The sequence below is a fragment of the Ruditapes philippinarum genome, unplaced genomic scaffold (genome assembly GCF_026571515.1).
Source record: "Ruditapes philippinarum isolate M1 unplaced genomic scaffold, ASM2657151v2 ctg12686_1_1_1_1, whole genome shotgun sequence".
Classification (NCBI taxonomy): Eukaryota; Metazoa; Mollusca; class Bivalvia; order Venerida; family Veneridae; genus Ruditapes; species Ruditapes philippinarum.
This window is the reverse complement of record NW_026857140.1, coordinates 9,314-24,512: the sequence shown is the minus strand read 5'-3', so window position 1 is coordinate 24,512 and position 15,199 is coordinate 9,314. Positions and strand designations below refer to the sequence as shown.

Sequence of the window (15,199 nt, the reverse complement as noted above, 5' to 3'; positions counted from 1 at the left end):
AGGACTTTAAGTTCCAGAGCACATGGGCTGTTGAATTATTGATCTAAAACCGTTTTTACCTACAAGGTAAATGTGACCTTGACCTTTTACCCCTTGACCTCAAAATCTACAGGGGTCATTTACTGCTCATGACCAATGTACATACCAAGTTTAAAATTCCTAGGCCTTAGCGTTCTTTAGTTATTGATTGGAAACCATTTGGTCTACGGACTGACAGACAAATGCAAAGCAATATACCCCCACTTCTATGGGGGGGGGAGGGAGGGCATGATAAATCGTGGATTATGATCCATAAAAGGTGATGAACATCAGTCACATCATGCTGTCACAAAAGGTAACCTTGTAGCACTGGTACGCATTGCTGAGCTAATGAAATTAAAAGGTTATTGTTCCTTTTTTTTGCATTTATTATTTATTTGAAAACATCATCACAAAACATGCTCACTAAAACAACAGTATTTATGTCCATTACACAAATCATTACTTCATGTCACACAAGTCATTATTTCATGTCACACAAAGTAATATTGCATGTCACACAAGTCATTATTTTATGTCACACAAAACATTATTTCATGTCCCACAAAGCGATATTTTATGAATTATGAATAATCATCATCATCGTCCTCTCCATTATTGGCGCTTTGTTGTTGTTGTTGTTGCTGTTGTTGTTGTAGTGCTTGTTGCATCTGCTGCCACTGTTGTTGCTCTAACTGAGCCTGCTCTTGTCTTGCCTGAAGTGTACAGAGAAATTTCTCATTACTTTAAAGGCACATAATGCCTCAAATATTCATTTAAATTTTTTTTTTTTTAGAAATGTCAAACATGTGTTGAGTAACATGTAAATAATGGATTAAAAACACGTAAGTTGTTTTTGAGAAATAAGGCTAAATGAGCCAAGAATGACTATCATTAAATGTCAGAGGGGCATATTTTAATAAGTGACAACAACTAAATTTAACCATGATTTGCATGTGAAAGTACATGTATAATATACTGTCGGAAAGACTTGATTTTTCTAACCAACATATTTTCGCAAGATGTGCACATGCACAAAGATTTGAGCAGGTGTCAGATTTAAATTACATGTGGTTTTGTATACTTGTTTTGAACATGGCTAAGATGCATTGTGCTTTGAGAGAGGAGCAAAGAACTTATTCATGCTATAGCAAAATTCAGGGGTTATTGGATAAATGCATAATTATCAGAAATAAAAACGGATCTAGAGTTAGTTTATGGAGAAAATGCCCTTCCATATTGTACAATTGCCAGGTGGGCAACAATGTTTATGTAATGTAAAACTAATGTTAAGGATGATCCCTGCACTAGAAGCCAATTTTCACTACCTCTGAAAAAGAAAAACATAGTTGATGAAGATGCTAGATATACTGTGGACGAGATAAGTGGCATATCGGGCCTTTAAGTGCTATGTGTTTTCCATCTTGAAAGAAAAGTTAAAGTTATGGAATGTGTGTGCCCCTGGGATCCCACATTTGTTAACTTCTGACCAGAAAAGAGAGCAGGTTGAAAAAGCCTCGGACTTATTGACTAGGTTCAAAGATCGAGACTCTGGATGCCCTGAGAGAAACTGTCACAGGGAATGAAACATGGCTTTATCTTTTTGAGCAGGAACAAAATATAGGTAGGGTAAAAACAGTGATTGCCCACTTGTTGCTAGATGAAGCAGGAGCGTTAAAAAAAGTTATGCATGCTCTTTTTTTTGACAGTGATGGAATAGTGGCCAATGTCACTGTGCCTCGATCATGTTCTCACTGCTGTAGTTAGTCATTACAAGACAAAGAACCCAAGGTCTGGGATACACATTACTCAATGATAATGCACCTGCACAATGGTCAGCCTTGGTACAAGCTTATTGAGAGGAACAGATAATTGAGTTTTTGCTACAACTCACTTACATTGCTTATAGTCCTGACCTCTCCTTGTGACTTTTGGTTAAATTCGTACAACAAATCTTGCCTTCCCGGCAATGTTCGAAACCTGTAGTGCAGTTGGAAGCGCTCTCTACCAGTGTATAAACAGTTTACCCAAAAAACAGTTCAAAATGCCTTTGTTGGACTGGATTCTGAGGCTGGAAAAGTGTGTGGAGGTCGATGTTGAATATTTTGAAGGACTCTTATAAGTAATCATTTTTCACAGGTATGACTTATTCATAAAAATGTGCTGCCGTTGCCACTAATTAAAATATGCCCCTCCTATATTTTATATTAATTTAATTAGAGCAAATGACTTAAATATGTAAACCAACCCGTGCAAACAATTCCTGTTGTTGCCTGAGTAACTCCTCCTCGGGTATACCAAGATTTTCCAGTCTAGAACTGCCCCGCCTTTTCTTTGCAGCAACGGCTTTTGCTTCTTTTAAAACTTCTGTAGCATCTTCCTTGTATGCTCCGAATCCTAGAGTGTCTAATGCTGAAATTAAAGTGGATTGGCCAACAATGGACACATTTTCTAACTCTTTGTTTGTTTGTTTGTTTCATTTTATGCCTTTTCCCAAAAGTATTTCAGTCATATAGGCGAGTAGTTTCCTAACCATCATTCCTGGAGAGTTACACCAGTACTAGACTACCTTCCTCCGCGCTAAACTACCAAAGCATCTCCTGGGGATCGAACCCCCGCCAAAGAGGTAACTGGATTAGAAGTCATTGACTCTAACCCCTCAACCACGGAGGCGGTTGCCCTAAGACTTTAAAATAATGATAAAAACAATAGAAAATAAATCACTTTGGATACTATTAACACTTAAGATCTATGAAAAATACCATAATTAGATCAGAATATGCAAAATAGCCCTTTCTGTGTCAGTCACACAGAAATATGTTGATAAATACTGCATATCAGTCATTAATTGCATATATTGTATAGCATATCTAAATTATTCTTAAAATCTAATTACATTTTTCTCAAGGTTGATTTCTTGAACTATTTTGGCTAATGTGGAGGCATGCAGCCTTTAAAAAATTTTCATATCTTTTATAAATAATAATCAGAGCTTTTTTCCCGCAGGTTGGGGAAGCAGCCCTGCCCTTAATTTTTGGGGAAAATTATATGGTATACGGTAATTGCAAAAGGGGCAGAAAAATGTTATGTAAATTCAATTTTTGGAGAAAACTGCATGATTTAAAAAATCAATTCTTTAGGGAAGCCTTCCCTAAACCACCCCTTCTACAGAACACGAAAAAGCCCTGATAATAAACATGATAATAAACATGTTTTGACCCATAAGCATATAAAAGACTGTAAGTTAGTTACCAGCTAGTATATGTTCAGGAGAGATAGTTTTCTTGAACTGTTTATTGCAGATTTCATTGGCTTCTGTTGACACAAGGTGTATAAACTCTGTACAACAGTTTAGTATCAGTTCTCGGGCATCGTTGGCCACTCTCACATTAGGTATAATCTCCTTTATCATTTTGTTAAGTGACGCCCTCGGTATGCTGAGTTCATCATCGTCCCTGTTCTCTGCCATGCTTGCCGCAGACATCTTGTACAGATTTCACAGGGGTTGCTCACCAAACTTACTCACCACATACTGAACTTGATCAATAGAAATAAAAAATTGTCCACCTGTAAACAAAAAAAAAAAGACAAAACGATGGCTCAGCGCAAAACTCAGCTACGTCCATATTTCACCCAAAAGGACTTTTTGATAAATTCTGAAAGCTAATCAAACATCCCTTTATCCCTATAAATATTTTGAACATATTCCCTGTATTAGTAATTATATTTAAATTTTAAGTAAACATGCTAAGTCAAACTGATCAAATTAGTTACTGCAAAACTGGGTTAAGTCAAGTTAGTATGAGTTTTGCACCAATTTTTTTTTCAACCCACAAAAAAATCACCAGTGCAAAACTAGTCTAACATGACTTAGCTTAGTGTTGCACTAATTAGTCCCCTACCGGTTTACCGGAGGGGACTTTAGGTTTACCCTCCGTCCGTCTGTCCGTCAGTCCGTCCGTCCGTCCGTCCGTCAGTCCGTCCACAAAACTGGATCCCGCGATAACGCAAAAAGTACTGAAAATATTTTAATGAAACTTGATATATGGATAGATGGCAGTATGGAGATTATGCACGTCTTTTTTTTTTCTTCCTATGTTGAAAATTCTGGTTGCTATGGCAACAAATAGACTGAAAATATGACAAATTTTACACATAAACTGGATCCCGCGATAACACAAAAAGTACTGAAAATATTTTTATGAAACTTGATATATGGATAGATGGCAGTATGGAGATTATGCACGTCTTTTTCTTTTCTTTCCTATGTTGAAAATTCTGGTTGCTATGGCAACAAATAGACTGAAAATATGGCAAATTTACACATAACCTGGATCCAGTGATAACACAAAAAGTACTGAAAATATGTTTATGAAACTTGACATATGGGTAGATGGCAGTATGGAAATTATGCACATCCTTTTCTTATCTTCCTATGTTGAAAATTCTGGTTGCTATGGCAACAAATAGACTGAATTTCAAGATTTCTTATTCTAGTTTTTAAGTTTTTTCACTATAAGTTCTTTATTTCTTAAGGTATTTTCTTCAAACTTTAAATATAAGTTGCTTGTCATCAACCATATCAATATGTGGCAAGGTTTACAACTCTAGTACAAAATTTATCAGAATTACCTCCCTTGAACTTTAAAATTTTTCATGAAAAAAACATTGTTTTTTTTTAATAACTTCTTTTTCTGAATGTATCTACTTCAAACTTCATATAAATGTTTCTTATTGTCACTCAACATTTGTGAGTGTTCAATACTCTAGCAAGACTATTTCCAGAATTATGCCCCTTTTGAACTTAGACTTTTTTTTGAGAAATTGGTAATTTTTACTCCAACTTCTTCAATCATGATAGGATTTTAAAAATGTTATATTTTGATAACAGGGATGTTTAAAAAATAACTTTAGAGTGTCCTTCAGTCCGTCTGTCTGTACATTAAAACTGTTTCCTGTGATCTCTTTTAAAGAACTTTTTTCAACAGATTTACTTAAAATAGGAACCTAAGTGAATGGCCCTTCAGAATGTTGCTTGGGCTCTTACCGGTAGGGGACTTATGGATTGCTTGCAATACTATGATAATTGCTTGTTAATATTATGAATTTACAGTATATAGTTCTTTATCTTTTAAATTTTACAACATAGAATATTCCTTTTAAATTACATTTGTACCTCTCTGCTTTGAACTTGAAGTAGTTTTGATGAGTCTTATAGCATTTGAATATTGTAAAGCCTAAATTCAGTGTTGTCATACATTAGTATGACATCATTTGAAGCTATTGCAAGAAGTCTACAATTTTTGCTGTTATGACTTGACATCATATCCATTTGTTGTTGTTATTGAAGAGAAGTTTTGTTCAAATAAGTGTCATATATGAATTAAAATGAAAGATAAAAAGAAACATTGTTTTGTAATTTGGCATATTAATTTAGGACTAGTAAGAATTTAGATTTTCCTGTGCATTCTTTGACAGACCCTAACCAAAGTTAGGGACAATTAAAAATCTAGAATTGTGTGTTATTCAGAACCAAATTAACCCTTTCACTGCCATAAAGACGGCTTAAGCTGTACCTGTTATTTTCGGTGTATTTGCCATATGGACGGCTTTAGCCGTTTCAATTAATATTATAGTTATAATAATAAATAAATAATAATAATAATAAAAGTAATAATAAATATAAAGAAAATTATACCATGGACAATAATTATTATTATATTAACAGATTTGGAAACATATATAATTATTATATATACTTATAACAAATAATAATAATTATATTAATAAATTATAGAGTAATTTCTTAGAAAACCCCTCTGGCAAATAGGTTAACAATAAAACAATAACCCTTTGGCAGCGAAAGGGTTAAAAAGGCATATAGAAGTAATTTTTACATTTTATAATAAAACAGATTGGGACTAAATTTCAGCTGGTGAATATGATATGTACTAAAAAATGATATGTATTGACCAATGCAATCAACTGTAGAACCTCGAAAATTATTGATTTATCTTTTTATAAAACCCTTATAAATAAGGAAAATAAGAAGTATTCTCTGCTTATATATAGCTTGACTTCAAATTATATTGCATAAAGTTGTTGAAACTCCTTTAGAAACAGTATCACTTTTAACAAAATAAAAGGGCCTCTCATAAATAGATAATTATAAGAATAAAACTATGAAGTCAAGTTTATGTAGATCTTACCCTTGATTTTAAGCATTTTACTTAGTTCATAACTTACTACAATATGTCTGTTAATATTGTAATATATCACAATATGCAATATGTCTGTTAATATCGCAATATATAGAGGATATTGAATGAGTGTAAGTTTAATAATGAAATTCATTGGACAAGTTAAATGAAATTATATTATGCGAGCCTCTTGCGATTATATTATTTTATTCAACGAGTTTAATAAATTTAGTATTAAACTTAAATGAATCTATATTCTATTTATCACATACCAAAAATAAAGAGTGTTTAAATTGAAAAAAGAATAATTTTTCAATTATGTGCCTATTGTGTAACGCTAACATATAGGGAGTCTTAACTCTATGTTTTTATATGCAAATGATGTCACGTGCAATATCATTTTTACCGAGTTGCAAAAGCGGCACGGGTATGTGATAAATCACATTATTATATAATCTAAAATAGATTTTCTGGAAATTTCCTGAAAGATATGAGACTATGACGCAACATCACGCCAAGTTTGTTGTACCATGTATATATTATTCTAAAAAAATAAAATTGGATGACTCTTAAATAAGAGTCAAATTAGTCATAACATTTTAAAGAACACTAAAAATGAGCTTGCTAATGCACTCATTTAAAAGATAGGGCCAATTAATGGAAAAATAAGACAAGCTAAAAATGTCAATTTCCATTGTAGGCAATGGCAGAATTAATAAGCCATATAAAAGCTATTTATAAATTATATTATAAAACAGATATGTACTTTTTAGCTGGTGAATATAGTGTGATATGTACTGATAAATTAATATTGACCTTGGCTAAAGAATCACCTCGGTCAATATTAATTTTTTCAGTACATATCACACTATATTCACCAGCTAAAAAGTACATATTTGTATAATATGCAATAATGTCTGTATATATTGCAATATAATCACACTATTAAATTTTTCATTGCAATACCTAGTCCAGATTAAATGAAAGATATGTTTAACAAATTTTAAACATAAAAGTAAATCACAGTTAAATACATGTGAAAGCTGTGAATTTTCTATATTAATGTAATATTATTCAATAGTTGAACTTTAAAATAATGTTGAAATCTTTTAATATTTAAAATTGTAATTCAGGTTTATTCTTATACTATTGTTTTACAGAGTAAGCTAAAAAATAGTGTTAATAAAATAACAAACTGATGAATTTTATATACATGTATTAATAGTAAGGCTGTAACTTTTACTGGATTAAAATTCAGAGCTTGACATTAATACGGTTGCGGAATATTATTGTTACATCTAAGATCACTGGATCCTAATATTAATCAAAATTCTAATAACTTAAATATTTGCATAAAACCTTCTACAATTTTTCTTCAGAAAGTCAGACTTGAACACAAATTAATGCTTTAATAATGGCAGAAAACCACAGCTGAATTTGATTTTACACTGTAAGAGAATAATAAAAACAAAGGTTAAAGGTTTTTCAATTTTCTTAATCATTTGAAACGTTTCCATTCCAAAATCATATTAAATGAAAATCTCTTAATTGATAATATTATAATTATACAAAAATTTAACACATTATTTATTATCATATGATTTTAAATGTTTATGAATTAGATTTTTTCATCACCATTCTGTTTATTCATAGAAATAGGCACTTGTTATCTTGTTTGCAATGTTTTCTTCACATTTCTAAAGTAATCTTATCAACTTGCATAAAAATACTTGTGTGTCTGTTATCTTTAATTAATCTTATAAAGTTATCATTGGTAAAATAAGATAAAGGTATCCAGAGTAATGGACCATTTCATTATTAAAATGTTTATATTGAATTTAGTAAGACTTACTAACACTTTAATACCTAAACCAGTCAAAAACAATGTTTTGCAAATTGCATTTTTTAACATCTTGTGTAATTCTGGATTCCGATAGTGTTCTCTCTGTCAAAAATACTAATGCACTAGAGGTATACAAAGCAGAAAACAGGGGGGTGGGGGTGGGATCGTAGGATTATCAGACAACTTAGATTTACCAAATGTAGAATTTTTGATGCTATACATAATAAATCAGTTCCAGTGTTAGAATTTCAGTAAGAAAGTCTATGGACCTGGCTTATTATAACATACTCCTACTCAGCCAGTATGGCTCCAGTAAATATCACATAGTCCAAATATTTTTATTTTTGATACAGTTTTAACTTTAGATGTGATATAATAAATTATATAAAAACATTTCAAACATCTGTTCATAGCTAATACTTTCCACTTTTTATAACATTTTTTTCATAGCAATCAATATATTCCATTACAGGTTTACTATAATTTCACAATATATTGTGGTAGTATCATAACAAGGGTTTGATCATATTATTGCATTCAAAGAATAAGTCATTTAAAGATCAAGTGAAATTTCAAGTGAAGCTTTTCATAAATTTTAAGATGAAACATTTAAAAGGGGAATTAATAATTTGTATTCTACAATAAAAACTTCAAAGCTAAAGAAAGGTAGAGCAATGTTTCTATAATGTGGTATACTATCTAAAAATTTAATTTATTATTAGTGGAGAGGAACAAATATAGTATATACTAAAAATGAGAAACAGTTTGTGCCATGCCGGTATCGAATCAGCTAATTTCTCAAATATTTATTGTCATTTATAAAGCAGGCTCTCTCAGAGAGCAACTTAAACCACAACAGCTCACTTTAAAAACACCATACCATGTAAAGAAAATGAATAACAAAGATTTAGTTCAAATTGTGCTCATTGCTTGTGCAAAAATTACCTAAACTGTACAAAGGTCTTATTTATTTTTGCACTTCAGGTTTAATTCCTTATTCCTAACATTTCCATTTTATAAGACTGCAAGTGTATGATAAGTCACTTAATGTTCAGTCTAAAGCCTCGGTCTCACTTACTCCCGGCAGAGCCCAGGACCATCCCGGTAAGTTACCGGGACGATCCGGGATGAAATTATTTTTGCGGTCACACTTACCCCGGCAGCACTACCGTAGTTCCCTACTAACCACCCAGGATGCGCTCCGGATCATCCAGGCAGAGCCCAGGTGAAGCTACGGTTCATGCCGGTGCTTCCCCGGTCGTTCCCGGATGACGCCGGAAGAGCCCCGGTTGACCCAGGCAGAGCCCTGGTCGATCCAGGCAGAGCCCCGGCAGAGCCCAGGACGATCCAGGCAGAGCCCCGGTAGAACCCCTGTGGATTGAAAACGCCCGAAAATGATAACTTTGATACATAATTTTTATTTAATATAATATCTATTGTTCCAGAATAGTAATTCATGATGATTTTCTGAAACATCCTTATGCCATACTGGATAGAAGGGAAATGCGAAGGCTTTTAATACAAACAAGTTCAATCATCGCAAATTGTCCTTGTTCTTCTGAAATGATCCGGGCTTTGCCGGGGCTCTACCGGGATCAACCGTAGCTCTACCTTAATCCTCCGGGGCTCTGCCTGTAGTTACCGGAGCTCTGCCGGCATATACCGGGGCTCTACCGTAGCTCTACCGGCTATATCATACCCCGGATCATCCCCGGTTTGTGCCGGCAGAGCTACGGTGCTTTCTTGGTATAACCCCGGTCGTTCCCGGCAGAGTTAAGGATGAAGCCGGCAAAGCTATACATTCCCGGATCATCCCGGACCACCCCGGTGATATTAAATATTTTATTCCATCTGGGGTCGAATGCCGGATGTTCCCGGATTATCCCGGATCATCCAGGACGTTGCCGGCAGAGTTACGGATGTACCCCTGTTGTTCCCGGTCGTACCCCGGTCGTTCCCGGATCACCCCGGACGTCTACCGGGATGTAAGTGAGACTGTAGCTTAAGTTACATAAGTTGCATTGTAAAATAACTATTTAATAGAGAAATAGAAATATCAACTTTGACAAGTAAATTAATTGAACTGTTTCAGAATGTTCATTGTATATAATTTTTCCTCTTATTATATAAATCAAATAGATTTGTAAATTATGTTAACTTGACTTAGCACACATTTTACAACTTTTGTTCCAACATATCATTCATTTGCAAGTGCAAAACTCATCCAAGTTGACTTAGCCTAGTTTTGCACTCACTTGTTTTAAGAAAAGTCTTTGATTTTCAGCGCAAAACCCATGCTAACTCAAATAATTGCTTTTAAACCATTAAAAATTAATTCCACTTGAAAATGACTTATCATGTAAGTTTCAAGGCCTTTAGCATGATACAGAAATAATAGAATATTTAAAAGATATCAGCAGGGTAAAAAATAAGACAGTTTTTTCACCCTCCTGTAAAATTTCAAAAAATGATGTTAGCTGAGTTTTGCGCTGAGCCATCGAAAAGAATATTAGAGATTAAAAAATAGTTTCTTCTGTTAAAGATTTACACTCAATAATTGTCTCTTCTTCAAAATATTTAGTATTATTTAATCTATCAACTTATATAGCATGAATAAACATTGTGTAACTATGTAAAGTTTATCTTAAACAAAAACTGTTTATATAGATTAATTTATTTTTAAACATTTATCATCAAGCTAAAAGGAAACCACTTTAAATAGTCTGATAGGTGTAGGTAAAATAATCAGAACTATGAAGTGAACAATGAAAGAAATTTATGCATTGAAAATAGCACTAACAATCCATGTTAATTAATTATAAACAAGAATTTGTAACAGACTTACTACATGTAACATCCCCCACATATGAGAAGTTTACATGAAGCACAAAATTGTGCTATTTCAAAAGATTGAGGTATGGATCTGGACTTTCAGTGCAAAAGTTTGATCTATGCTGAATTTGCACATGCCAATAACAATAAATTCATTTAAGAATTATAGAATAAAATAACTCCTGTGTATGTGTCAACACAAATACATTTGTAAACTTGTTATCATTATTTCAAAGCCACAAAATGTGACAAATACAAAATTAATATAGGATATGGTCTGTTACAGGATATATTTCATGTCCAGTCATCAATCAAGGTATGTGGGTAGTTCAAAATATGTGTTTGATAGCAGAAATTGAGAAAAACATTTATCATGTTTATCCTAAGTTAGAAATGAATTCTAAGTCCACTCCACTTATTTAAATATATGTGGATCTAATAAAAAGTCGGCGGCTTCTTTTAAGTTTACGTAATAGCAGTCGCACATATACAGCTTAAAATTCATTTAAATTGGATCAATTCAACAATTGTTAAAATGCGACAAAATAATTTGTCTGTTTTAGCGATCGATATTATTTGATTGTTTTGTGTACATTTCTTACCTTATTAATATCAAAGATATTTTCAAAAGTCAATTTAGATTAACAATTAATAGCTGTAAACTGACAATTTTTATTGGTGTTAATTGATGCACTGGGTTCCCATATTGACCAAAATAGGTTAACACAATCAAGTACCCTATAGCGATCAAGTAGACCACATGTGGTGTATATGCCCCCGACATTTGTGACAGCAAATTGAAGACATATAATCGACTTTTATGTCAAGTTTCTTACATGATGCAAACCTAAACAACATGTATTTATGGATTTAATCAGTCACAAACCTAATTATTTGTATACATTCATAACACAATTATGGGCCAGTAAACCGCCAACTCATATTTATAAACAATAGAGATATGGAAAGGAGTATTTGTTGGAATAAAATTTTGTCGGATCTTAAATTTGTTGATTAACCTACCAATGAAAGCCACACTTTTTTTTCTGAGGCACCAACTGGGTAACCCCATTTATTTACCCAATTAAAGGTATGAGAGGGTTGCCCCCTGATACAGAATTTATTTGTGCCCCACAAATAATAATGATTTTACAGTATAGTGTAATGGGAATGGACTTAAAATTCACTTAGGTAATGATAAATGTTTTATGTTTGTACTATCAATCACATATTTTGTGAACATTCCATGAGCTGTACCATGTGTTAGCCTACACTCTAATTTCTCATGTTCTAAGTAAGATTACTAAATGTTGTATTGCTCAATCTTAAATATTTAAACTATCTTCACTTTGTAACTCATTTTTTTCAGCAAACAAGAAATGTAGAAAATTATGGTCATTTCAGACATATGCATACTGTACATTTTAATGAACTATTGTGGCTTTTTGCAAAAATGAGTAAAATGCTGAACATTCCATATTTGAATCTACGTTAAAAATATTTTGCACAAAATTTTTCGTGTTTAGGTATATGACTAACATAATGTCAATCTCATTTTTTACTAATTTTAACACTACTGTAGTCAATTGGAAATAAGTAAGATTTCTTTCGGTACATGCTATAGGTTTATGAGCACTTTCGATACTGGTTGGGGAGATAACTTCGGCTGGTTGATAAACTCGGCTTTTTATAATTAAATCGAATTACAATGTATCAGAATTTTTAATCTAATCAAGCTCACCATCTCATACTATTGCTGGAATTCGACAATATCTGGAAATTTTGTCAAGTTTGGTAAGGTATTTAAAAAATAACACACACTTTTACCTGTTTGTTTACAAAACATGCCTTTAAAAAGTACGGGAATCCCATTGTTGTGCGCATGTGCAGCAGGTGCTCATTTTGAGGCTCGCACAGGGGTACTTTTATATTTCGACCGACTACATCCGTATACATTTTGTGGATGAAATTCTTGCTAACTCAGAAAAAAGGCTGATTACACAATTGTAATCTTTAAGTGAAATGGATTGAAAGACTGATGGTAAATGCTCCTTTTATATGTTAATGTGTAAGTTGAATACCACTAAATTAATTTCTTCTTCACTCTGTTAAGCTAAGCAAAAATAAATCTGAATCACTAATTCTTTTACCACATATTTCGTTATATGTTAATAAATAATAATGCATGTGTTTTTACACGTAAAAATGATTAACATGTTACAAGTCCGTTGCATATAAATATCGTGTTATCATACGAACGTAATGCTCAACAATTTTGGTAACAAATATTTTTATTTGACATAAATGGACAGCAAAGAAATAATAAAATGTCTAAACATGTTATTTTACGTTTTAACTTACTCATTTAAGAAGCAAAACAAAGAGCCGGAATTATCTACTCGCGCGCGTTAAAAATATCCCTTTACGTACCTCTTCCAGGGCCTCTCAAAATTACCCGTTATGTTTCTAAATATAACTTTTATGGTGATACCGGAAAATCGAAGAGCTGAAGTTTATTATGGTGCAAGATTCATCAGAATACGTAAACAAATAAATGAAATATGCCCCCAAAACACTGATTTTCGGCCGAGTTTATCTCACAGGTGCTAGTGGCATTGATTTGACCTAATTAAAATGTGTTTGACCTTGTTATTTATACAATAAAATATCAATATATTAAAAAAAAAAATTTAAAAAAAAAATTTTTTTTTCTGTTATATTATTATTGACAAGGTATGCAACATTCAGGTACGAAAATTATGGGTACGCCGGTTATCTGTGTTAAAATTTTTCACCGGGCGGTAATATCGTCGGATTTTTGCATGGAATCAATGCACAATATATTTTTCTATTACAATTTACTATTTACAGATCCCCAATTAACCGCTAGTTAATGTTTTAAAGCCCGAAAGTAAGAAATCACCCAGGTCCGAAAGATGAGACCGTCATGACATGTACATTGTAAGCTGGTATTTACGCTTGAAATACATCAACAAAGAGATCAAACGGGTCGAACTCACATGCAAACAACTGAATTTTACATACTTTTAAATGGTTTTATCCTCCACGAATCGAACTTAGTCCTATGAGCCTGTATTTAAAGAAATATCCTACATGTAGACGATATTTTTAGAAGGTAATTCCCACCGGAAGTATTCTCCGGCTTCCCTTTCACATACATTGACAAAGAGCGGAACAGGGAACCAAGCACGTGTTGCGGAGAACACTTCCGATTTAGGAATTACCTTATACATGTAGTATTTTTCTTAAAATACGGGCACATAGGACTTAGTGCCACTCGTGGAGGATAAAACCAATCAAAAGTATGTAAAATCCAGTTGTTTGCATGTGAGTTCGACCCGTTTGATCTCTTTGTTGATGTATTTCAAGCGTAAATACCAGCTTACAATATACATGTCATGACGGTCTCATCTTTCGGACCTGGGTGATTTCTTACTTTCGGGCTTTAAAACATTAACTAGCGGTTAATTGGGGATCTGCAAATAGTAAATTGTAATAGAAAAATATATTGTGAATTGATTCCATGCAAAAATCCGACGATATTACCGCCCGGTGAAAAATTTTACACAGATAACCGGCGTACCCATAATTTTCGTACCTGAATGTTGCATACCTTGTCAATAATAATATAACAGTGAAAAAAAAAATTTTTAATTTTTTTTTTTTTTTAATATATTGATAATTTTTGTATAAATAACAAAGTCAAACACATTTTAGGATTTTTTTTTTTTTTTTTTAACAAAGGTCAAACACATTTTAATTAGGTCAAATCAATGCCACTAGCACCTGTGGTTTATCTCCCAAACCAGTATGGCTTTGCCGTGCCAAAACGTAAAAAATATCTCGAACTTTCAAAGCAACGTAATATTTTTAGGACTAGCTTACCCCGATAAAATCTTTTTAAATCTAAGTAATTAAATGTTTTTCTTTACTTAATTTATTTAGTAAACACAGCTAAATGATGTCTGTATTCTCTTTTGGAATATTTTGTTTCCGCCAAAACAAAATTCATAAAGTACTGCAAATGGCGTGTTTCTAAAAAGGGAGGTAAGATATTTTCTTCCACTGGCTTAGTTATATTCCAGTATCCGTTACAGAAATTGTACGTGACTCTACCGGACATAAAAAACTATTAATAACTTCATGTTTTACAGAATTTTTCAGTAAGAATCGAACAATAAAATAAATTAAACTTACTGATGACATTTTGATAAAATAATTTTATTTTTGTAACGTTGTTAGGCACACAAACCCTGTCTGTGGGAAGATAGCTCACCACCGAGAG

General features: G+C 32.7%; 1 protein-coding gene across 1 annotated transcript; it reads right to left on the bottom strand.

Moving 5' to 3' along the window:
• Window positions 1–389: 389 nt before the first annotated feature.
• On the bottom strand, window positions 390–14,962 carry LOC132748911 (protein Dr1-like). The gene is made up of 4 exons (XM_060738581.1): window positions 14,800–14,962; window positions 3,271–3,585; window positions 2,267–2,430; window positions 390–734 (listed from the first exon to the last, which is right to left on the bottom strand). Exons 2-4 carry the CDS (start codon window positions 3,500–3,502, stop codon window positions 603–605), a joined length of 528 nt encoding a protein of 175 aa, XP_060594564.1. The 5' UTR covers window positions 3,503–3,585; window positions 14,800–14,962; the 3' UTR covers window positions 390–602.
• Window positions 14,963–15,199: the final 237 nt, after the last annotated feature.